Below are 25,863 nucleotides of genomic sequence, written 5' to 3'. Positions count from 1 at the left end.
TTGGGCCAGCAACATGTCCATCACCAGAGCCTGCAGGGACTGGTTCTGACAAACATAGTAGAATCTTTGAGGAGCTTCTCTCAGAAGATGCCTCTGTGGCTTCCCCCACCCCCCTAGAAATCCCCTAGAAAGGCCATTTTAAACTAACACAAATCTTCACAAAACCCTCTGCTATGTGCTAAAGGGAAGAAAAAGCAGAGCTCAAAGTATCATTGATGCCCAAGGCCTGGTGAGTAATTGGTGAATGACTCGTAAGTAATTTAGATGGATAGAGCTGCATAACCTTAACAGGGGATTAAATTTCCATGTTTCAGAAGTGGGATTACCTCACTAGATCTTCTAGCTTTGGAAAAAATGCGGGCGTCACTACTTCAGTACTTCAGAAAGGATCCTCCAAGATCCTTCAGAGGGATCAACTGAGTTCGTACTTTGCTTTCTTTCAGGCACTAGTTCATCTTTCAAGGAGAGAAGAAGAAAGAGAAAGCAGTCTTTGGCCAACTGCTGAAAAAACGTAAGGAAGATAATTCTCCCAGAGCATTTGAAACCATTTTGGCTCATGCAGTCTGAGTTTCAGTATCTCAGTACAGAGCTATTAGCAAGCTGGAGACTTCTGAAGACTTTTTGTTCCCTGCACCGAACAAACAGACCTTTGGCAGACACAGATTTTATTTCATGTATCTGTACAAGACAGGATTGATAATTATACTTGTGATCTCCTACACTGTATGCCCTCCTTCAGATTGTACCCACAATCATTCTAAAGTGCCATGAGGCACAATCTACAAGGAGATCTATAATGGGAATATATTCAACCCAGTTGGAGCTGACTGACTCTTCCATAGCACCGATTTACTAATGCACAGTAGGCTTAAGAGAAAGTGACTTCAGATATTGGATGTATAACACCAGGAAATAAAAAATAAAGCCCACACTACAAATAGCAATTGATGGGTGTGATTCCCAGTGTCAGTACTGAAGAAATAATTCCTCAGGTTTTCAGAGATGTATCATTCATGTTTTCCTTTGAGAAAGGAACAGTGAGGTTGAAAATGAAGAAGAACATTGAATTCCTAATTTCACACCTGATTTCACTAGAAACACTTTTGCTTCTATTTTCCGTATTAACACCTTGATTAATGGTTCAAACACTGTGCAGATTTTTGAGAAGAAAACAGTCTAATGGCTGCTTAGCAGTTTACCCTGAAAATTTTGTCATATCAGTGCACTCTGCAAGGGGGATTATTTAGCCATAAAATTATTTTTACTATATGTTTTTCTTCATTGAAGACTAAGGAAAATAGAGCTCAGGTTTTAAAATAGGTGGGGTGGGTTTTTGTGGTTTTTTTGTTGTTTTGTTTGTTTGTTTTTTCCAAAGTCTGCTTTAACAGAGTGTAAATGTACAATTTGTACAAATCTGTAGAAATAAGGCTGTTTAAATTGTCCATCTAATGAAAATCAAAAGGGAACTAATGTACCATTCAGATTCCTCAGCTGCTTACAGTTCTTTTACCACTCAGAATAATTCAAGTCAGACTAGTCTACAAAGTCTCCCACAGCTCCCCTTTGTGCTCTGTTACTTCCTCCTCCAAAGAAATAATAAATAGATCTGGTCACTTTTGCGTCCCCATGCCAAGATTTTTCCAAGGCCTTGAGCTCTGATTGCCCCAATCACTACCCTGATCATGAAGGTGACTGTAAACTAGGTGTCAAGCCCACCACAGTTTAGGGCTGGAATGAGACCATTTATATTGAGATGACTGGGGACAATCTGATGGGGTGCACGAGGCCCCTGTCAGAGCTGCCTCTCAGAGCTTTGTGGCCTTTCAGTTTCCGCCCAGTTGTGTTTCATGTCAACCAACATCAACCACTGTCTCTGCGGAAGACAGCAGAAACATCCAAAGGAGATCGGAAACACATGAGATCCCAGAGCCTTTGCTCTTCACAATTCTGCATACCACTTCCTAGCACCCTTGCAGCCATGATTGCAGCAGCACAGCCTTGTAGTTAACTGACAATAAGGATCCTGGTGCTTCTCTCTGGGAAGGAGATAGATGGAGCCTGAAGACAAAACTCTACCCCAGGATGCTTAGGAATGCTTTCTCCAACATAGCTGTGAGTGGTGCCTTAGACCTATTCATAAAGAATCAAAAGAAGTCCTGCCAGAGAAAAGGATGGATAGCCTCACTGTGCGTCGCTGGGCAAAACAAGTAAATATTCAAACTGAAATGAAGTAGGTCACAGAAAACAAACAGCTTGACAGCATGAGGCTGATAAAAATTGCCAGCTCAACTGCTAGCATGTGCAAGAGTCAGAGACACAGCGACTCTCTGAACTTTGTGAAAGCTGCCAGTGGCAGCAAATCAGTTTCTTCAATTGTGATACAATGAGCCATCCCAACAAATTTGTAAGACACTCAGCTGCAAAGCCATTCCTGGAAAAACAACTCCAGAACATAACTGCAATGTAATGTGTACCTAGAAACCACTTTGCTTCATATCTACAGGTACATACAAAGTTTGTCACCTTCCTCCCTTGATGTATCTGCTGCAACCAAACACTGAAGGCAACTTCAGAAGATTCCTCTGACAAGTCCTGAACTCAAGAAGCTTCTATGATAATAGCCTCACAGTTGCAGTGCTGTTCTGCACTACTTAAGTGTTTAAAAATATATCTTTGTCCACATTTTAAAACAAAGCAGACACCAGGACATTCTCTTTGAAAATTAACATTCTTTGCTCCATTTTGAAAACTCAAAAAAAGTTTGAGTGAAAAATCAAATCAAGAAGGCACAAGTTTTAAGATTTCTCCAGTTATATGAGGCTTCTCAGGGCCACAAAACCTATTTCAGTCCCTACACATGCTTGTGATAACAACTTGTTTCCATTACTCTTGTCCTAACACTCACCATCCTGGAAAAAACTCTAGCTTCATCTCTTCTGGACCCTCCTTCTAGGTATATAAAAGCAGAAATATGATTTCCCTTCTACCTTCCTTTTCTATAGTTGCACAAACCAAGTGTTTTTTTGCATGGCATGTGCAAAACTCCCTGACAAGTTTAGTGGTTTCCACTAGAAAACTGGTTAACTTCAGAGAGTCCCTATGCCTCCTATTCTTGGGCACCTAGAACTGGACACAGCACTCAGATATGTTCTCAGAGACAGAGAGATGGGATTACTTCATACTGTCCCTAGAGTAATAGAATCTTTTAGATTTAATCACTTCCCTTGACCCCTGCTGTCGACTACCCTAACAGAGTACAGGATGCAACTGGTCCTCTTTGTTGAAACAGCATGCTTCTGTCTCCTCTTCCAACTTGCTGTTCGCTATGAACTCCAATTTCTACCACTGTTTCAAGTATTGAAAGTAAAATAGCAAATGGGAAGTCAACTCATGTTTTAATGTTTGTATAAATGATCTAGATGCAGCAGCCAAATATAATTCAGTCATTTGCCGACCATACTAAACTAGGAGGAGCTGTGAACACCCTTGAGGATAGAGAGGCCTTAGAGAGAGCTCTGGACAGAATACAGAGCTGGGAAATCACATTAAATTGAACAAGAGCAAGTGCTGAATTCTACATCTGAGAAATTAACATCCTGGCTTCTCATCCCAATCTAGGGATGAGAGGGTGGAGAGCACCCCCCCAGCAAGAGATCTGTCAAGATCCCTCAAGACAAGACTGAGAAGGAGCAGTTAAGGTTACTTTGTTCAGTTTGAAGATGAGGGGCTGAAGGGTGACCCCATTACAGCCCCTGGGCTTCCTCAAGGAGAGCATAAGATAATGGCTGATCTCTTCTCCCTGAAAAACAGTGACAGGATCCAAGGAAAGGGATTGGAGCTTCCTCAGAGGAAGTACAGATTGGATGTTAGGAATAGGTTCTTCACCCAGAGGATGGCTGGTCACTAGATCATGCTCCACAGGGCAGTGGTCAGGGCACCAAGTCTGTCAAAGTTCAATGACTGACTGATTAAGTCGTATGATTTAGTTTCAAAAGTTCTGCGAGGACCAAGAGTCTTGGAGTCAATGGTCCTATGATGCTTACAGGTCCCTTCCAATCCCAGATATTCTGTAATTTTATGATTCCAAGTATATGTGGATGAGCTAATTTTAGTTTAAATCAGGAATTATTAATCTACCCTCCCCAGAATGAGATTGGGAACCAGACAGCAAACAGCAGCAAGTGAAAGGATTAACTTGATTAGATAAATTTTCTGCAACAAACTGATATTAGTAGTACAACATTCTAAAATGTATTTGTATTTTTGTGATGAAATCGAGAGACATTTCTTTAATATTAAGTGTTCTATTTTCATCTGCTTTATTTTGTTTATAAAGTCTTGTCAACATTTCTGTTGCCAACTGACTTCAGGTTTTATTTTTAAATAAATCACTTCTATGAATGGAATTAAAAAACCCCTAAGTAATGAGAACAGAGATCTGCTAATATGTACGTTATCCAAAAAGATGGGATGTATTAATAATCAGTGCTTTAAGCATAATGTGTTTTAGCATTTATGTATTCACAGAGTATTCAAATCACATATCAACTACACAAATGATTTATTAGTATCTCATCCCATACTGAAACTTTTCTGTGGTTTTTTTTGAATACTGAAATAAGTATGTTGTATTTTGTTGCCTGTGACCTCCCAGAGAAAACTGAAAGTCCTCACAGCAGAAGGCAAGCGTTTTGATCGTTGATTTGGGTTTCTGAGAAACGTATCAAGTGTAACATTCAGAAGCACAGCCTATTGCATCATGGAAGCACATAATAGGAAACACAGAAAGATACGAAATTTTAGTGGAAATTTTGATATAGACCCATTATAAGTTCCTTATCTTAGCAATTTCGACTTCTTCAGCCTTCAGAAACAAGTTAACAGGCTGTTATTGCAAATTGGGACTGTTACTTCCAGAGTATGTTGACTCAGCAGTTTCTGCAAAACTAGTTTACATTCAAGGACTACTAATTCCAAGCACACAAAAATAAGGCGCTATAGAGCAACTTTGAGGATATTAATGGTAGCCTTACTCATGATGATACATAATACATGGTTCCAAAATGGGATTTTTCATTGGCAGACATCTTTTCTACACTATTCATACACATCCATTGCATTCAGCAGCATTGTGGTAGAAATGCCATGGGAGAAGAGACATGTGCAATCTCAGTTCAGATTGTGTTGCAGTATTAACCTTGTTTTGATTAAGGAAGAAAGTGTGAACTAGGGTCAACAGCCATGTCAGCAAGGCTTAAACTACAACTTGAGAGAAATCCTTCCTGACATGAAATGACCTCTGAGTTTCAAATGAGCATACCATGTGCTAAGAGTAGAATTAGGCTTGGGATGACTGCCACAAAGATTCTAGGTATCAGTGCTTCAAACAACATCACATAAAGTGATCCCATTGATACTGAATAAAATGCATTTTACAAAACAAGCCAAAGGAAAAGTCCACTATGCATTTTCAAAGCACCACGAGCTAACATTCCACCACTGATATGGTTTTACTATGATAAAATCTCATTTTCTGATTACATCAGTGCAACCAAGAATTGCCATGGATAGTGAACATATACTTTTTGCTCAAAGAAAATGAAAAAGCAATTTTTTTCTGTGATGCTTCTAATCAATTTAATTAATATTCCACACATTTCTCTTCAGATACTCATATTTAGCTAATAATATTCAGTAGTTGCTTCAGCTGTTTGCCCTCCTCATTTATTTTTAGAGGAGTGTGCATGAGATTTGATATGAAAAAAAAAAAAAAAATTGCAGCATTGGTTATCCACACAAGTATTTGCAGCAGAGAAAACCTGAACACACAGTCAGTCATGAGCCAAAATAACATAATGTGCTTTATACACATCCTCGAGTATTGAGCTTCTTCCCCTTCAAGCTTCAAGCTCTGCTATCTAGCAAATAAGGGTCACACCCTGCAAAAAATGGGTGCATCTCCATTGATACAACTGGATTTCAGATGAGTTGGAAATAAATTAATGGAAAATAACTGTGCCAACATATCCCATAGTGCCAAGATGCTAAATTTTTCAGATAATTTTGTGCAAAGTATTTGCTCATTTCAGTAGTTGCTTAAAGACTTCCTATTGTATTCATATCTGTGGCAGACTATAATATTGAGTGAAAAGTAGTCCTCGTCATCTTCTCTAACTCCACAGACTGATGCAGTCAGAAGCTACTTAATATTTTATCAAGTCATGTTTTAGTGAAGAGTTTTTGAAAGTTAAATATGACAAACAATTTCCACTACTTAGGAAATAGAAGTAACAAAAAGAAAATAACCTCATCCTTAGATTTTATATGTTAGTAATAGTGCCTGTCAGATTCTAAGATCAACCAGCCTGTGACAGCAAACAGCTGGACTGTGAGCCCACAGACTGCTGACCAACCTGATAAGCCCCGAGATGGCACTGAGGAGGAGGGGTTTGGCTACAGAGAGCAGATGCCAGCCAAGCCCTGACGACAATGTAAGCAGGCAGCTATTGGCCAGTGAGCTGGGTGGTAATCAATGACAGCCAATCAGGTTCAAACATGGAGTCTTAAATAGCCTACATAAGAGCTGTGCACGCCATCAAATTGTGCACTCTGCCACGTGAACGTCAGTGTCGTGTTGTCTCTCCATCTCCCTTGACTGCGACACCAACCCTTTGAGGAATTTACTATTCCCATTCTGAATAAGCTAAAATTCCCACAGTTACCATTAATAAGGAGCTGCACAGGATATTTTCGTCTTGATAGATCAGATTTTTATCTTTAAATTATTCTTAAGTAACAGCATGTATCAAGATAAAATAAGCTGATCACATTTAATTTCCCACTAGGATATCTGTGAAAACAATTTTTTGTTCCCCTCCCCTCCCCTGCCCTCCCCTCCCCTCCCCTCCCCTCCCCTCCCCTCCCCTCCCCTCCCATCCCCTCCCCTCCCCTCCCTCCCCTCCCCTCCCCTCCCCTCCCCTCCCCTCCCCTCCCCTCCCCTCCCCTCCCACGCAATTGTGTTAGAAGGCTCAAAATCATCTTTCTATTCCAGAGAAATACACATACACTTTGAATTTCCTCATTTGTATATAGTAAAGGTAGCACAAATGTTTGAAATTCAGTGTCTTAATAAATACTGTGCTGCCGATTGTCCCCCATTTTGAGTTTTAAAATTTCTTTGCTAATGTGGTCATTAAAAAACATTGGTTTTATTGCTACATGAAGAAACAAGAGTATTTCTGCTGTGCAAATAGAAAGGGACTGAGCTTTCCAAACACTCTCCCTGAAGTCATATTCTTAGTCAACTCATATTCTTGTAAAGTCAGTTAAATGAGAAAGATGTTGTAGGAAATTTAACAGGAGTGTTACTCAGTCTCTTCAGGACACTGAAAGGAAGGAGGATTGTGATACCTTTTGTTTCCTTATGAAACCTTCCCCAGTTTATAGAGCTAGGATTGGAATGGAAGACTGAGAAGTCATCTCACATAACCATGCTAGTCTTTTCAGTAAGATATCTGACATCTAGAGAAAGAGAGAAAAAGATGAGCAGCAAGGGGACTCTCAGTCTAACTTCTGTGGATGATGTGGAATAAATAACCTAATAACCTTTATTGGAAGATAATAAAGAACCATATATCATGGATCTATTAAACTAGCCAATTTCCAAACACCGCACAAGAATTTTTCAGCAGAAAAAGCTGTCACATCTGTCCCCTCTGCTCATAGTGACAAAACCAAGAAATCATAGACTTTAAGTGCAGCAAGAAAGATCCAGGCAGATGCCTCAGAAACATAGGGTCACTGAAAAGATTGCCTGTGGAGGTTACAGCTTTAGGAACTTAGAAAAACACCTTTAAGAAATCATGTATGTTGAAGCAGTACTAGTGGTAGAGTAGAATAAGCACGTCTCTTTTCACAGTGTATCTCAATTTATCCTGGTCTCACAGAAGAAAGTAAGTGTAGGACCTCTAAAAAATGGACACCATATTCTTATTTAAGACAATTCTGGATTTGAAATGAATAATTTAGAAAAGTACATGGCTTCCAAGAAATATCAATTTGCAGCCAGCAGTATCAAGGACAGTACAAAATTAAAGCCACCACATCCAAACCCAAAGGGATACCTTTCACTACTGCTCTACTTGTCTAACAAGCATTTTGAGCAATCTTGATACCTGATCTACCTACCCATTGTTCAGCCAGTTGACGTCTTTCTTGGCTGGCTCAGTCAAGTTGTAGGATTGCATGTAGCAATTTCATTGTCACCACTATTGGCATCATAACCTGGCACCGCTAGCTTCTGTGAGCATGGGCTAAGAAGATAAATATCTGAAAATCTCTTTGAGCAATGCAGTTCAGGAAAAGGGCCAGCAGAGAGGTAACCAGAAATGTAGGGAGAAAAAACTGAGAAAAGCTGTAGTATCATGTCTGGGTTGTGTAGATATTCACAGATTTAATGTAAGAGTGCACAATTTGCAACCAGAAAGAACACTGTTCATCAAATATGTTCTTGTCCTGAATAAGACACTACCTAATAATTTGAAGTACTGAATACAAAAATTGAATAGGAATGTATTTGGAAAATCCCTTCTGCTATTCAGAACACTAAGAAAATGCTACATTGCAATCACAGCAAAGTCAGTCTGAAAGGTCCCCAGGTTACCCTGCAATTAATTTATCCAATCCTTTTGGTCTCTCTTTTTACCTATAAGCAAATATGAACATTCAGCCATTGCACTGCAAAATAGCTGTGATATTTCATTACAACAGACCCAGTGGCAACATGGCACACCAATTCAATACACCAGTAAGTTAAAAAAAGGGCATCCTTCTGAAAAAAAAACCCCAAACGGATCCTCCCTAAATTCTTAATTATGATGGCTCAGTAAGTTGAGCCATCTCCTGTCTGCATTTACAAGCAATAGGTGAAGAAAAAGGTAAATGAAAAACAGTGTTTCACTCAACCACCTTCTCACTCATGAAAAGTCAGCCTGGTGATTTTTCTAATTACATAACAGAATACTGACATTTTCTTCAGGAACTTCCTTGGCACTGTTAAAAGCACTTTGTCAGACTGTTTCATGTCATTATATTAATTGGGTGATCAAAGATATTTTTTATGAAGTGATTTTATTTCATGCTTTATTACCAGCTTTCACATAAATTTCCAGAGAACCCCAAAAGCCTTTCTTTTTACACTGTAGCATAGTCTTGTTAGCAATTCAGGTGGAATAAAACCACTCAGCTTCACTTTGTGAAGCTTGTGCCCTGAATTTTTCACTTGGCACCCTCTCAAAAATAAGGAACAGAAGAGCAGAACAACATTAAAATATAATGCTCTTAGGACAAGATTCTTCTATAACACATTGTACCTGGAATCCCTTGATTGTATGACTTTTACACTTAGTAGCATTTTTCAATTGTTTTAAAAAAATACTGTGCTCATGTAGGGGTTTTAGTATTTATTCTCCTTTTTGTGGGAGGGAGAGATTAGGAGAAAAATAAATAAAGCAGGTTTAAGCTTAAAAATGAACAAAAAAATAGTTGTATTAACATACACTAAAAGAATGAAAGAAAAAAAAGTTGAGAAAAAGAAAACAAACTAAAACAGGATGACACTTTAAAATACGCTTCCCTCCTCTTACAAACTATTAACTTTCTTATTGGACAACATAGAAAGACACAACTTGAGATTTTCAGTCAGTTTCACTATTTAGACATAATCACTCATTGCTTTTTAGGAGAAGAGCCTCTCTAAAATTTTATGAAGAAGTTTGCTACAAAACAATATAGTCCAGTGCTTCCAATGTCACACATCTGCTGCCGCCCGTAGTTTTCGCAGACTGTGATGTTCTATCAGCAGAGCTTCTCAGTGTATCTGGGGTATTATTTATGAATACTTCTTCTAGTCTAAAATCATCTTTGTCTCAAAGGCTGAGACCTCCTTTTAACCCAGGAGTGGGGGCTTTAAAGTTCCCAAATAAATCTCAATTACATCAGTCCTCAATTTTGATTAGAATAGCATTCTACCCAAAGACACTAAGATGCTGCAAAGAACAGTTCATTTCTCCATAATTTACCTTAGAGAAGTCTAGTTAAAAATGTCCACTTCTTCAATCCTATTCCAATATTATTGGTTCTTTTACTTCTAATCTAACTGACTTCAGGCAGTGTCTGTACTATGTGTACCCTCTGTTTTCTTCTTTCTCTTAAGGAAGAATTGTGCTTTAAAAGTTCTCTGTTGCTAAGAAAGGGTTGAATCTGCCCGGGTTTGCAAAGGCCACGTGCAAGCACCAGGCTGAGGAGCTGAAGAAAGTGCAAAGCTGTGCTGATGGAGGAAGCTGGTAGATGTCCTTTTCTCCACCCCTTGGTCTCATCCAGGGCGGCTCGGCTCAGAGTTGTTATGGAGCTGCAGGCTTTCCTTCTCTGCTGCCAGCGGTGATTAATCTGGGCCATGTTCTGGCCCTTTCTGCCACTGTCCGAGCACGTGGCCCTGCACTGCCAAGCTGCAGCCGCCTCTCCTCCCTGCCATGGCAGGGGAAAGGGGCTCAGCCGGCCCGGGCCCTCCCTGTGCAGGCAGCAGCCCTCAGAGACCCGGCTGAGCCCAGCCCGGCCAGCCAGAGGGGCAGCAGGGCCCGACCCAGGGCGGCCCACCGCCTACGATGTTGCCTCATGGCTGATTCCAAAGTGAGAGAGGGCGGTCAGCAGCAGATTAGTTTTAAATGTCCCCTCCAAAGTCGCATTGACATTTCCCATTGGTTAACCTAGCTCTCAATATCCCGGCCAGCTTTTTGATAGGTCCGTGTCCTCCCCCTCAAACCACTGCATGGTCAGGGCAGGGAAAAAACATCTCACATTTTTCTATAGAAAACAAAATTGTGCCAACCTATGATAGTTCAGAACAAGTGCTCTTAACTTTTCTATTAATATACATCAAAATACCTAAAAAATATTTTTATTTCTCTGTAAATCTTGCATCTCCTTTCTGATAAGCAAGTTTAATGCAATGATTCACATATTATCAATTAAAGGCCAGTGGGAAATGGCACCATTTGGCACCTCTTGTAAGTAATCAAATTTGAAGAGGCTGAACCCCATGAAAAGAACAGATCAAGACAGAATCTTCTGCATGCAGAAAAGAAATGTAAAATCCTAGAGTACTTCTCTGATACCTCATCTTTGTCACTGTAACCTATTGACCATGTGGCACAGAGGAAGGCAAAACCTCAATGGATTATTTAAGATGAGGGTAGAGACACTAATGAAAGTTAGGTTAAGGGAAAACACTGAGAATAATATTGAGGTGCAGGAGAATAACCTGTAGCAGTTGCAGATTCCTTATTTTAAATAGCCAAGTACTTTTCTACTGTAGCTGCCGCATCAAGACTGAAAATTTAACAAAATTTTTAAAAAAGCTCTCATATGGTAGTGACATACCTAGAAAGAAAAATCTTTTGGTTTTATCCCCTAAAATTTTTTTGGTTTAAAATAAGAAACTTTGGATTCACAGAGCCCTTTCCAACTTGAAAATCAAAACATTTTTTTCCCTTTGCATGACATTGGTAGACAACAGTCTCTGCCATCAAAATAAAACTGATGTGTCTACCTCTTACATGTAGGTTTTTCCATGGAAAGACTACACTCTTTGTTTTTATCCCTCACTCTATTTTTTCTTAATTGGGAATATATCCTTTGTTGTGGAAACTAATTTAGTGCTACATCTCTTCCAAGTCAGTGGCCATCAACCCAAGTCATACTCATGGAACAGATTCTGTCAATAAGGCAAACAGTGAACAAGCTCTGATTTGCCCTGGATCACATTAAAAAATGTACACTGCACCAAAGAATTAACCACAGAGTACTTGATACAAAGTGGAAAAATAATTATAAACATCCACATTTCATTTCCTTTCAGAAGAAAAGAACTGGCATAATTTTTCAGAAAATCCTTATACATGAACATGCCCAACAGCCATATCAAAGGAATCAGCTCAGCTTACTGCTGATGAGAAGCATGACTTCAAGAAATAAGCAGATTTTTGAGAACGTGCAACCTCCAAAAAGCATATTATCAGTTCTTCAACCTCAGCTGCAAAATGTCACCACCATTATTTGGTTATAGAATATAGAATGGTCACTGCCATTACTTGGTTATAGAATGTGAAGTACTAGAGGCACAGCTGACAGTTGAACACAGTAATGCAAGCACACTTTTGCAAAGGCGTTGTGCAGCTGCATTGCAACACACATTGCGCCCCTGATCTGGGGTGTAAAATTATTTTTTCCATTAAAGTGGGAGATAGCAAAGACACAGCAATGCTCTAGCCCCAGGTCTCTTTCCTGCCATCCTTAAATGGTGAAACTGGTGGCACAAGGAGCAGAATGCTGAATATTTCTCTTTGCTGGAAACATGGCTTTTGTGCTTCTAAGGACAAATAATACACTCCATAAAACCTGTGAATCAGTATCAGAAACATGCAACATGTATCACAAAGGTGACATATACAACTACGTTCTTTCTGACAGGAAAACAGAAGTTTATCAAATAATTTCTTTCTGAATAAAACTTACATGCATACATAAAATTCATCTGTATTTCACACCATACACGGCATCCCATCGTACACAGAGGTGTGACTAGTTTTTCTGTTAGTGAATTTATAAAAAGATTGTCACACTGATTGATACTTTCTCCATGCCTGTGTGTCAGTCTGATCTTCAGGGCTTACCCAAAGGGAAAGCCGAGTGATGCATAGTGTTGACTCATTCATTATTACATTTTAACTCAGTAAGCTGAGTGCAGACACAGGTAAACTACTACCCCAATTTTAGTGTTGGTATTGTGCATACTACTTTCAAAAACATTTGGTATATAATCTCAGTAATGCTAACTGTATGAATTAGGATCTGTTTCAAGAACCTCAGTTTTTCAGTCAAGACTCAGTAAACCTGTCCTCTCATTTTGCTGCAGTTTGAAGGGTGGATGTTGCATATTAACTAAAATAATAATCAGAATTCTTATTTATTAAGCATAAGCTAGAAGACCTCACTGCAAACTGGACATCAAAAGAGTAGCATAGAGCAAAAAAACAATCTTAGAATTTTGACTGCTTAGTGTTTAAATTTTTTGCTCATTTTCTCATTGATTGTTAATAAAATAGCATAAAAAGCTTCTGCTACTAGTTTTGAAGACACACAATCTAACATTACCCTCTCATAATTATGGCACACAAATCCACCTTTCAGTTTTTTTAAAAAATGCTTTATTAAAAGTATCTCTTCTGAAATATAGGGCTGTTCCATCAGTTCAATAACCTTTCTTTAAAAAATTTCCTCAATCCTTTTGAGAAATAAAATTACCACTTAAAAATGCAACTTTCTTCTCTCTTACAATCACTTTTTCTCACAGTAGCAGCCTCAGAAATATAAATATTTACTGTTTAATAAAGAACACACTTCATTCTTCCACCATTCTGCAATATTCTTCACCCAATTTGCCAAATCAGATTTTTTTTAAATGATCCTGAAATAAAATTGTATTTGGTAATCAAACAGCAGTGCAATTTTATTTCATGTAAGCCATTGAACACTGTGGTGTTTCACCATATACCTTAATAAAGCCTGCCTGGTATTTCCCAGTCTTAATTCCTGCAGACACCTTCTTTATGGACATAACCAAACTTGCAGTAGCAGGAGAAATATTGTCCACCCTTTTTATTCACATATATCAGCCCAGTGAGAATCTCACATCAATGTACATTCAAAAAACACTGTGTCTCATTCCAATGAGCTATTTTTCAAGATTTTAATTTTCTTTTGGGTTGCCTTGTGCATTCTTGGTAGGGTGATTAAATAAACACGATTAATAAAAAGAAGACCTGTTTTTTCATTTAGTATGAAATTTACTGTCTGATCTTTTTATCTTCCACCAGTTCAGGAGCTAGGATAAACTACTGTCCAGGTCAAGGAAAAAGTTCTTACTTATTTGGTAAAGCTAAGGTGTAATTTTTGCCAAGCTGTATGTTGGAGAAGAATAGCCAAAGCATTTCCCTCAGTGTTTCTTTCTTGCCCAGTCAATGATTGATTCTGGCACTGGGGGAAGTCATTCTCACCCAGTGATTGGCTCTGTTTTCTTTCCTCTGGTCCTTCCAAATTTCCTGCCTTTACAGGCCTACTTATAGACATGCAAGCCAGATTCATTATGAAAAAAAAAAAAAAAAAAAAAATTACTAGTCTTATTAAGAAAAAAAAAAAAGTAGGTAAACTGTTGCTTTTCAAATATTTCATAAAGTATTTCTACACTTTCACATCTATAAATCTGTGGTGTTAAAACTTATCGCATATTACAGACACCTTTTTAGTTAGTCCTTTTCTACTCTGTTTATTTACTTATTTATTTTTCTTGAGCATATTGCTTGTTTCTTGATCACATAGCATGTCTTATATCTGTTTCAAGCAGAAGTACATCAACTGCAGCCGCTCCTAGAGCACACTGCCCTATGAGTGAAGTCTTTAGCATGATGTCATTCATTCATTCATTCATTCATTCATTCATTCATTCATTCATTCATTCATTCATTCATTTTTTAAGAACCCAAAACATTGTTCTAAAATGTAAGGGTTCTTTAAAACTAACCTGATTATCTCAGGAGAATAACAGTTCTGCACAAAACCACCTGCTCTGCACTAAGCACTTCTTAGTCCTTACTTCAGACAGGGAGGCATTAGGCAGTGTGTTAGCATGTTTTAAGCATATTGAAACTACAAAAAAATGCCAGCATGGAATGTGCTACAGGAAGCAACTAATTAGAGGAAAAAAATGGAAGCAGTGAAGGATGAGCCAATGATACAAGTGGTAAAAATCTTCTCCAATAAATTGTTTCAATCTGTACTTCCAATGCCGCTCCTAGTACTCTATGTGCCTGTCAGAAAATGAAAAACTGAGAAAACAGGGTTATACAACTATACCTAAACACTGAGGGTATTAGTGAAGTGGGTTAGAACAGAATACATGCCTGGGAGAAAAGCAAAAGGAGCAAAACTGGACGCATCTACAAATTTAGCTTATCTAAATTAAATGAGACCACTGCAGCCAGAGCTCTACCTAACATCAGTTGATGCAACTGAGTACTGCTCATCCATTTCAACAGGGTGGAACAAGAACTTAACATATATACTTAATGACTCCTTTCAGTACCTATTTAAAAAACAGTAATTTCAAGACAAAACAAAGAGCCTTGCCTCCTAGTAGTTCTAGATTTCAGTGTTTATTTAGATCCATCACTATTAAAGCACTGATGCTACATCTAAAATTGTATCCACAGAATAAGAACTGTAAACTTTTCATTGAAAAAACATGGAAATAATTGAAAAGTTCATGCCCTTTATTAGGAAGGTCCAGGTAATATCACTGTGAATTTTTGTGTGTTGTTAAAGAGGAAATCTGCTATGTCTCATTCTTACAAGTTCAGGAAAAAGCTTATCTTGGAATTTAATGGTCATTTAGTTTTGTTCTGGTAGACTAAAGTAAGTAATGAAAAAGACAGAATAGTGTTTTACATTTTCTTACTCTAAATTTACAGTGTACATTTGAAATAGATTTTGACAATGCTAGATAAAGCATATCATAATAAAAATATGCCATAACATATCAGGCTTTGCAGTGTATTTTGATATTGTATTTTGTTATTGTAGAGCACTGTCTGCAGAGAAAAGCTGTGTAGGAAAGGATCTATTGAACGTCTACTTAGAAATAATATTTCATTAGCCCTAAGACCATTGGGAACTGAGCAGTTTGAAAAAATGAGCTTAGATAATTGCACTTGCCTTTCCAATGTTTTTGGATTTAGAGGAACAACTTTCAAGTAGTAAAAGAAAAAGAAAAGTTTCTTTATTTTGGGAAGAAAAACATGAAATAGAAAAGAATATTTTGTAAGGAGGAAAATACTTATACTCCTCTGATAATTTAATGCTGCTGTTACTACAGTCTTTCCTTGATGACAGGAGAATTTCCTCAGGTTGGCTGATGGAATTCAGACAACGGGCCCCTGTTCCTATGTCAGTAATTTCCTTTAAATACATTAAATAATAAAAGATAAAGAGAACAGACAGAAAAATAAGCTTTGAAGATGCTGATACATGCATTTCCCTCTCCAGTCAATAAGCACTGCTCATGAGCTGAGAGAGCAGCCAGAGTTCCACCTTTGCTGTGGTCTTTCCCACACCTTGCACACCCTCAGCACAGAGCTTGCTTATCTCTGGTTATTTTCCCTGCTCTTTTTAACTCTGCAGGGTCCAGTCACTATCTTTCCCTAATGGGCTATAGCTGTAGCTTCAGAAAATCCTTTTTTAATAATCCTGTTTTAATAATGAATAATAATGTTCATCCTTAATAAGCAATGAAGAGAAACCATAAACATGGGGCAACATTCATCCACCAAAGAAAAACTACTGCAGATTACACCCCCTGATCCACAGGTATTGAGAATGACAGTAAAACTCCCCACATCCGAGTACTCACACTTTGGCAAAATTATGTTGTTCTAAGAGCATCAGACTTGTAAAGTTTGCATACTCTTATGAGTGCTTCTGGAGCTGGGGAGGAAGCCTTTACAAAACAATCAACACCACTTTCTGTTTTTTTTCTTTATTGGTTATATTTTGATTTTTCAGAAATCTAAGTTTTATCCTTCTTTTGTTCTTTGGAAATGCTCACAATTTACCACCCCAGCAGCCATACATCTAGTTTGGAAAGAGAAATATTTTTCAACTGTAGCCCTTCCTGTGAGGATGTGAAAAGTAACCTGCTAGGATACACAGTATGGTCACTTGTGAATCATATATACAACAATTATACATACAACATATGTCTGCTAAGTGCAATGTCATACGCTATACTACTGCTCAAGCGTCTTGCAGTAGTAAGAACTGACCTAATTTCCAAGCTACTCACACAAAAGCAAATGGTTATATCAAACGTTACCATCTAAAATACTGTCAGACTAGCCTTTCTTTATCTGGCTGCATATTAATTTCAAAGCCAAACTATCAAACACTATGGTGAAATGAGATAAATATTATAATGAAAAAACATTTCATAAAACAAAGCCTACAGGGAAATTTGTATATTGTTTAAAATTTCATTGTACAATCCAAGAACAAAGAAGACTTTTCAGGTTAATGAAACCTATTTTTTCAGTTTAATGTAACCTGTTTTTCATCAAAAAGTTGATTCAAGATATTTTCCTTTCCAGCTGCAAATGCCTCCAAAATGGTTTCAGTGGGGCACATGGTAGTAACGGTACTTTGCATGCTGAGAATGAGTCCTCCACACTATATAATATAAATATAAATATTTTTTTCAAGCATAAAATAATTATTTCCTTGGACAGGACATTTAAAAACACTTTTAAAAGCACCTTCAAAACTGTGACGCTTAGTTTAAACAAATAAAAAAATCAAAAAGTTTCACTGATGCTGTCTGCACTACCAGTCTTTAACTGATCCTAGGTACAGCTTTTAGCAAACAAAGGTTTTTGGTTTTGTTTTTGTTTTTTTTCCCCCCCACATATCGCTCCACTTGCAAGTTGGTCAGAGTGGTATTGGATCTTCAGGTAATGCCTAGGGGCTAGATAACCCAAAGAACAGATAGCAGAGGGCGGCTCACAAAGGAACACTCCTTAGAAACAGACACCTTCTTTATCCCTGGAAGTTCACAGCTTGGTAAGACAAAGCAAATTGAAGCACAGATGATATCCACTGTCCCTTACTTTCTTTTTTACCCCTTTCGGAGACCTTTATCGGCAGGCAAACACACTGAATAGAGTACAGACGCACAATATCGGTACCTTCAGGTGCTCAGAAGCGGTTTTACAGGTAGCAGGCAAGGTAATTAATAGTAAAGTTGGGACTATTTCTAAATTAACTTTCCAGCAACAGCTACCGCAGCCCTCCAGGAAGGTGCTTAGCGCCAGACACCGGTTCTCGAACGCAAAGCGGGCTCTCACCGTACCTTAAGGAGTCTGACAGAGGGGAGGAAGGCGGCATGGCACAGCTTCCGGATGGTCCAGTTGAGTGGCCGGGGAGCCTCGGTCTGGTTCATGACTGTCCGCAAATCCTACCGGGAGATCAGCCGCAGACCTGACAGCGCCTAGCGCGAAAGCCGCCCTCCGGGGCGCGGGCATCCCACGCTCGGCGCGACCCGCCCGCGATGCCGCAGGGCAGAGACTGGGCTCGGCTGGGCTGGCTTAGGAGGAGCTGGGTTAGGATGGGCTGGGCTGGGCTGGGCGCGGGGGGGCCGTGGCAGCCGCCGAGCCGCCTGCATGGAGCAGCAGCCTCCTGCGCGGGGCCGGCAGTGCCCGTGCATGCCAAATGCGGCCGGAGGGATGGAGGCGATCCGCCCGCGTGGGGCAGGCAGCTCCCGGCGCGGAGAGGGGCAGTCGGCAGGAATACCGGGATGCAGCCGCGAGCGGCCTTTCCCGCCCGCCTCCGGGAGCAGCAGGGCTGGCCAGGCTCGCAGCCGAGCCACCTGCCTCACTCATGCGCTTCCCTGGGCCAAAAGCAGGGCAGAAGGAAACGAATTTAAATAAAGCAAGGGAGGGGTACCTGCACTTTCTTTCCCAGAGCATTGCGGGGAAAGGGAAACGGCATGAGGGGAGGTGGGGCCAAGGCTCAGACAAGAGAGAGGGGGTGAAAAAATTCGCTCTTGAATTACTGATAACAATGGCTGTAGGAAGCATTTAATTGATCTGGCATAGCAGCGGTGTGCTAGTGGCAAGTGGCAGTGGTTAGAGGCTGTACTATAAGAGCATGAGGGCTAACATATGCATCCTGGCAAAAAAAAAAATGCCCCTCAGACAAAGCCAAACCAATTCAGCTTGTTTGAATATTAAATATGTGCATTAAATAATTCTATCAAAGACATGAAAACACATGAAGTAATATTGCGCGGGACATTCAAGCATGGCAAAGCATGTTTGGAGCAGTAGGGCAGTAAATGGCCTTCCCAGGTAATGGAGGAGCAGGTTTTTGTGTTTTGGTGGGTGTTTTTTGTTTTGGTTTTTTTGTTTGTTTGTTTGTTTTGTTTGTTTGTTTGGTGTTTTTTTTTGTTTTTTTTTTTAATGAAGATTTCATGACGGAAGAGTTAGGAGGTGTAAAAGAAACATTCTGTAAAGCAATGGTGACTTTTCATTTTGCCAGTAATTACTCAGATTTTTTACTCAGATTATGGATGAAAACACCTGCTTCTTCTTTCAGTAAAGTTTAAATCTGTCATAACTGAGGTTAGGAAATAAATGTTCAATTTACTTGGCTAGGATTCACTGATCTGCCACTTTCACATTTCATTTTAATCCCCATAAAGTACATATATTTCGCCTCTATTTATAATTTATTCTTAGTATTGTACCTACATTCATCAGTAAAGATGAATAATTGTCCAAATGGGGTGCAAAGAGATGGAGACTACTGCTTCTTTTGAATATAGGCATACCAATCAGCTCCTCTTCACTGTAGCCTCTCAGGAACTGTATAAAGGTTCTTATTCAATGCCAGTGGTGGATTCAAAACTCTTCTGCCCATAAAATTAAGTCCAAGAACAAAGTGCAAGACTGACTGTGCACCAGAAGAGGTCTCACTTGTTCCAGCCCACCGTACATGGCAAAACTATAGAACCTCAAATTTACAGGGACTAGACCATGAGCTGTCTGTAGAATGGAGTGGGTAGGACACCAGGGGATATAACTTAGTGACAAAATTTGTGCAGATGAATTTCTGGTTGTGACCGAGCAGCTAAAATTTTAAAATTACACATATTTAAATGCATCTTGTTTGATTTCTGAATGTTTTTTTTTTTTTTTTTTTTTTAATGAAAGGAGAAAAAACCCCTTGCATTTATGGTGGAATTAAACTTGAGTAAGAAAATATGATTATCTGCAACTGCTTTTCCAAGGCTGTATAAAGGAAAGAAATTAAACAGGTAGAAAAAAGCAATCCTGACTTAAAAGAGGAAGGTGTATAGCATGATGACTCTATTCAGCTATAAAGGTAATCATATCAAATGATTAAGCTTTTGGGGTTCATAGTTCAAAGAAAGAAAAATCAGAAACAAGAACTCACAACAGTCAAGACCATGGCCTTCCCCTATCCCACACTCCCTGAAGTAATGCTTAGAACTTTTTCTGCCTTTGAAGTTCAGGAAAGAGTTGAAAGAATTTCTTGGGAAGGTACCATACTCATCATTACCATGTCCCTTTCATGCCCGCTTTGCATTAGGCATCTGCTATAAAACAAAATGTTCAGCCTGTGTGCTCATGTCAAAGAAGACAGAGGAGTCATTGCATACCACCCTTCTTTTCAATGAGTAGAGTAATAGCTCTCTCAAGATGCTAGAGACCTAAACACAATGAAGAAACATAACGGATAGCTTTAATATACTAAAAATAGTGAGCTCAATGTATCTTCTAACTTCCACAGAGCTTCCTGTCTTTGAGATGGGTTCTATCATTGCCGCCTTCTACAAACAATACCTTAGGGATGAAAGTTGTTTTATGCTGCAGTGTTTAATACACACCAATCCTTATTCACGTGCCTGTTTTCCTTGGCTTTGTACCTTGTCTGATCATTTGTACTTGTACAAAGTGAGTGCAAGAATACGAACTTCTGTCAGTGGCAGTGAGGAAGCTCTGATGGACAGGATAATATCATGAGATAGGAGCTTCACTTCCACCACAAAATCCTTGGATGTCTTTGGGAACCATTTAAACTGCTTGTCCTTAAGGCCAAGCCTGAATTAGTTTTATTTTTGATGTATGTTTCTTTCCTATAATTACCAATACTGGAATGATTTTGAGGCTATTAAGTGTAAATACGAGGAAACTGAAGCAAGGAGATCTCTTTGAATTCCCAGCACACCCCCACTTCCCTACCGCCATATTTGGTAAGCACAGATGGTGAGGATATGGAAAGTGCAGAAGGAAATTCAGAATTCCCGCCCGCCCCCCCCCCCCCCCCCCAGAGATTCTGACAACAATGATTAAAAATAGTAGTGAAATATTAGGAATATTATTGGGGGGGGGGGTGCGGTGTTGTGTGGTTTGGGGGACTTTTTGTCACTTCAGTGAAAAAGTCAGTGTTTGAATCTCATATTTCTGTTGGAGAAAGCAAGTGCTCAGATCAGATCAGCTCCTACAATCTGAGGCCTATTAGGTGATGCAAAGATGTAGCAATCCTACTAGAATTTAAGACCTGCTTTGCCAGATATAAAAGACAGAGGTGCCACTTTCATATTAAATCATTTTGTCCTTGAAGCATGCTCACTGCACCATCAGTATTCACCTCTAGTTCTTTGTCTCTTGTGAAGGACCACCCTTGATACCACAGGAAAGCAAAGCAAATAGAAGACAAATTCCACTGCTTCCTGCATCACTATTCTTCTTAAATCTATTGTTCATGGCAAACATCTTTTTTGACCAACTCTTTTTGTGTTCCTGCAATCTAACATGACAATAATTCTACACTTAGAAACCCCTGATACAGTAAAACTTAATACCTCTGGAAATGCTATAGGATGAAAATTTTCTGAGAAACATATTAACACCCAGACCACTCTTCGCATATCAGAAATGTCCAACACTTTCAACCTGAGAGCAAAATTAAACAAAAAGGTATTTTAAGCAAACGTCAACACTACACTCCCATCCAAGTAAGAATTCCTTTATGAAATAAGAGATACTGTGTAAATGAAAGACAGAAAGGGCAGGACCAGTAAATGAGAGAGATGTGTTGGTCAGCATGGTAGAAAAATTCTTCTATATGGCTACTGTCTACTTGTGGAGAAACATCAGGCAGAAGAGTTTTCCCATGATATCACACCTGTTTTTCCCATGTACATCATAGAGCAGAATCATAAAATTAGAATAGTTTGGTTTAGATGGGACCTTTAAAAGACATCTACTGCAACATCCCTGCAATAAGCAGGGACACCTTGAAGTAAATCTGGTCAGAGTCCTGTCCAACCTGACTTTGAGTGTTTCCAGAGATTCGGAGTCAACCATGACTCTGGCAACCTGTGTCAGTATTTTACCCCCCTCATTCTAAAAAACTTCTTCCTTATATAGATTGATCTCCTTCAGTTTAAAAACCACAGCCCCTTTTCCCATCACAAGAGGTCATGATAAAATGTCTGTCCCCATCTTTCCTATAGGCACCTTCAGGTGTGGGAGACTGCTGAGAGAGACTGTCTGCTAGGAGACTGTCTCTGTGGAGCCTTCTCTTCTTCAGGCTGAATAACAACTCTCTCAGCCTTTCCTCACAGGAGAGGCTCTCCAGCCTCCATCTTTGTGGCCCTCCCCTGTGCTGGCGACCTCCAGAACTGGATGCAGGACTCCAGGTGGGGTCTCAAGAGAGCAGAGCAGATGGGCAGAATCCCCACCCTGGCCCTGCTGGCCATGCTGCTTAGGATGCAGCTCAGGACACAACTGTTTTTCTGGGCTGTGACTGCCCATGGCTGGCTCTTGTCCAGCTTCTCACCCACCAGCATCCCCAAGTCCTATTTTTGCCAAGCTGCTCTCAATTTGCTCATCACTCAGCCTGCTTTGATACTGGGGCTTGCCCTGGCCCCGGTGTAAGGCCTTGTACTTGGCCTTGTTAAACCCCATGGCCCTGCTTCTCAAACTTTTCGAGGTCCCTCTGAATGGCACCCTGTCCTTGAAGTGTGCCAACTGCACCACTCAGCTTAGTGTCATTTGCAAACTTGCTGAGGGTGCACTCAATCCGGCTGTCCATTTCATATTTAAACAAGACTGGTGCCACTACAGACCCCTGGAGGACAGTTCTTGTATGGATGTTGGTCAAAAAATTGATCACTACCCTCTGGATGTGACCATCCAGCCAAGCCCTCATCCACTCAACAGTTCACCTATTAAATCCATAGCTCCCAAATTTAGAGAGAAGGATGATGTGGGGACCAAAGGCCTCAATACATCTTATGTGAGAAGAAAAACATTTTCACAGTGTAGCTAGAGAGCTGCTTTGTCAAGGCTTCCTTGCTCTCAGACCAAAGGGCTTGCACTTCCCAGGGGGATAGTGAATACTAGAAAAAATAGAGCTACCCACGCATTTAAAAATAGAACTACTTTGCTTGCAGTGGCCATGATGGGATTACACACAAACATGCTGATGGCGGTGCTAGTTCTTCATAACACATTTTGGCCATCTCCTAGGTTTGTGGAGGGAATGGCAGGATGGCAACAGAAAAAGAAATAATTTAGAAGCTTTTGTTTCAAAGTCAGTGCTAAAAAATCCTTCCATTGGTATAGGAAAGAGAGTCTCTTAGTATCCAGTCACTTTGCAGGTCTATAAGCTGAAAAAAATTGAAAAGTACATCAATGAATAGAAGGCTACACTAATAACAGCAAAAGAGTTTTTTTCAACACAGTCATATTTCAATTTACTTATGTCCATTTCTTGTGATTTCTTGCAAATCAGAGGATAGAAAGATAAGTTTCTGTTATAAGATTTGGATAAACTACACTTAATTTTATGCCTGCCATAACTTCTTAGGAGACACAAATTTAATTGATGCTTAACTCAACTGATAATTAAATTATAAAATTAATCCACTTGTCCCACATCTTTTCTATTCTTTGCATGCCTGAGGTGGTTTTTCTGCTGTTATCTCTGCCAAGGTATTTTACAGGTCTTTTGCCACATGCTCAAAATTCCCTCTTCTTCAGCCACAGACACACATACTAATGTAATGTCTATATATTTATTAAATAATCTGCTATAGATGAAGACAATTCCATAGAGGATTTCAAGCATATATGTAAACATTATTGTATGTAGCTACAGATCATTGTATGTAGCTTTAAAATATGTATTTTGGCAACTGACTGAAAATCCAAAATAAAGGGTATTCTTTCTTTTATCCCAAGTTTTATAAGGATGTGATGAATATCAAAGGTGATTATTTTATATGCCTACTACCTTGAGATTTCCTTTCACAGATCTGCATCTAGCCTGGAAAAGCACCTAGATGGGCTACCACAAGAGATCTCAGAGGTACCATAGCACACTGAACTGTGGAGAACCAGGGAAAGCAGACTTGTGAGAGAGCAGGTGAACTGGGCAGTGCAGCACACCCACTGCTCCCTTGTCAGAAGTATTTTTCTAGAGACCCCATTTGATGGTTCCCAGTTCCAAAATACACAGTGGAGGAGTCTCAAAGTCAGACTATGGACTGAAAATCTAAGTTTAAACAGATAGGTCACGAGGAGCCTTCACCATTTTTTGTGGTTTCACTTCTGCAGCTACTGATAATTTGCACTACTTTACCTTCAGTAGGTCTCCAAGTATTACACCTACCCTTAAATATTGAAGTTGTATCTTTGAATGGTGTTTTACACCAGAAGTTCCTCTTTAATTGAGGGCTAAAGCCTTTTAGAGTTTATCTTTGGAGCAGGTTAAGACACATAGGGATGTAACACTTATATTTTGGGACTAGAAATGTCCATGGTTGATTGTTACTTAGGTACAAATACCTCATTTTAAATTGCAACCTATCTTAGTTTAAATAGAATTTCAAGTGTAGGCAAGCTATCAGTTCTTTAACCTCTGCAGCATATGACAGAAATAAGGATGCTCATTTAGATTTATGTTTGTGCTAAAAGTCTCTTTCCATTTTAGCCATTATGTTCTTATCTGCACTGTTTAACTTTGTGTAAATACTTTCTCAGTTTTGACTTATAACATAATTTTCTTTATAATTTCCCATTCAGATATCAAATTTACTAAGTTATTGTAGTTTAATGTTTTCTAGTCTTGATTATTTTGCCAGAGAATATGCAGAAAAAAAATGCAGTACTTCATGAGACCAATTCACCCTGACTGTTACGCCTTTCAATGAAGACCCTACAGAACAACTCTCTTGCACTTCTGTACTTCACTTGACTCAGGCAGATGCAGTATATCCAGCAAGGGCAACTTCCTCACTTCAGGTCACAGTACTGCAGAACTGGAAAACAATTTACTACCCTTTGAATGCAGCAATTAATTAAAAAAAAAAAAAAAATCTTTAATGCCTTCTGCTATGGGGTTATAAAAAACCCCAAGATAACAAAATTATATTTTCCACAGATACTGCATTTCTGCAACACCTCACCCCCACAACTTCTGCCCTCCTCCCAAAGGTGAGGAACCCTAGTGGATACACCAGCTCTGTTGTTTCAGATGGATTGAGCACAGTGTTTCACTACTGACCCATTTGCTTTCCTGAGTATGCCCTTTCACTATATTTTTATAATTTTCAACATGCATCAGTGCAGACAGCTAATCCTGCATTGCCTTCAGTACTCTCCCCAGCTACTCAGTTAGCTGTGTACCACTGTGCATGCTGGTTTGAGGAACTAATATGTCCAGCAAGCCCTTGTGGTGAAGGATCTCTCTCTCAATAAATGGTTCAGTCACCAAAACTGAAAAGACTGCAGAGAGGCACCCTCACACTTGTGAAGAAACACCCCAGTGGCTGATAGCCCAGAAGAGACACAGCAGGCAGCATGACAGAAGCAGCTGCAAGGAAGACTGCCAAATCAATGTAACACAGACATATATACTACTAGCAGATAACAGCAAAAGGACCTGGTAAAGAGATGAAATTATGCTTATTACACAGGTACTATGAATTAACTAACTGTATACTTGAACTTCCACTAGGAAATCCTTCACAGAAATTTCAGCCTCAATTAAAGAATAAAGCTTGACTAGAGTTGTAAGTAATTTTTCCACACACATTTTGAGTAGCAACGTCTTCTACTAGGCAATAAGAGGACGATTTACAGAGTTGGTGATCCTCTGCATCCCCTGAGA

At 39.4% G+C, this 25,863-nt stretch overlaps 1 protein-coding gene across 3 annotated transcripts in view; it reads right to left on the bottom strand.

Annotated features, from left to right (window-relative positions):
- The window catches only part of TRPM3 (transient receptor potential cation channel subfamily M member 3), a 436,952-nt gene that overhangs the window by 265,092 nt on the left and 145,997 nt on the right, over positions 1–25,863 (bottom strand). For 2 of the 3 annotated variants that reach the window (XM_040089918.2, XM_058424050.1), the window contains exon 1: positions 18,011–18,143. The exons of the other annotated variant lie outside the window; for it this stretch is intronic. In XM_040089918.2, coding sequence (XP_039945852.1) covers positions 18,011–18,100 — 90 coding nt within the window. In that variant the 5' untranslated portion in view covers positions 18,101–18,143. Of the gene's footprint in view, positions 1–18,010; positions 18,144–25,863 lie in introns of those variants that run through there. 3 annotated transcript variants of the gene reach the window in all.

Source organism: Hirundo rustica, chromosome Z, assembly GCF_015227805.2.
Source record: "Hirundo rustica isolate bHirRus1 chromosome Z, bHirRus1.pri.v3, whole genome shotgun sequence".
NCBI classification, from domain to species: Eukaryota; Metazoa; Chordata; class Aves; order Passeriformes; family Hirundinidae; genus Hirundo; species Hirundo rustica.
The sequence above is the reverse complement of the archived record's forward strand: the minus strand, read 5'-3'. Positions and strand labels throughout refer to the sequence as shown.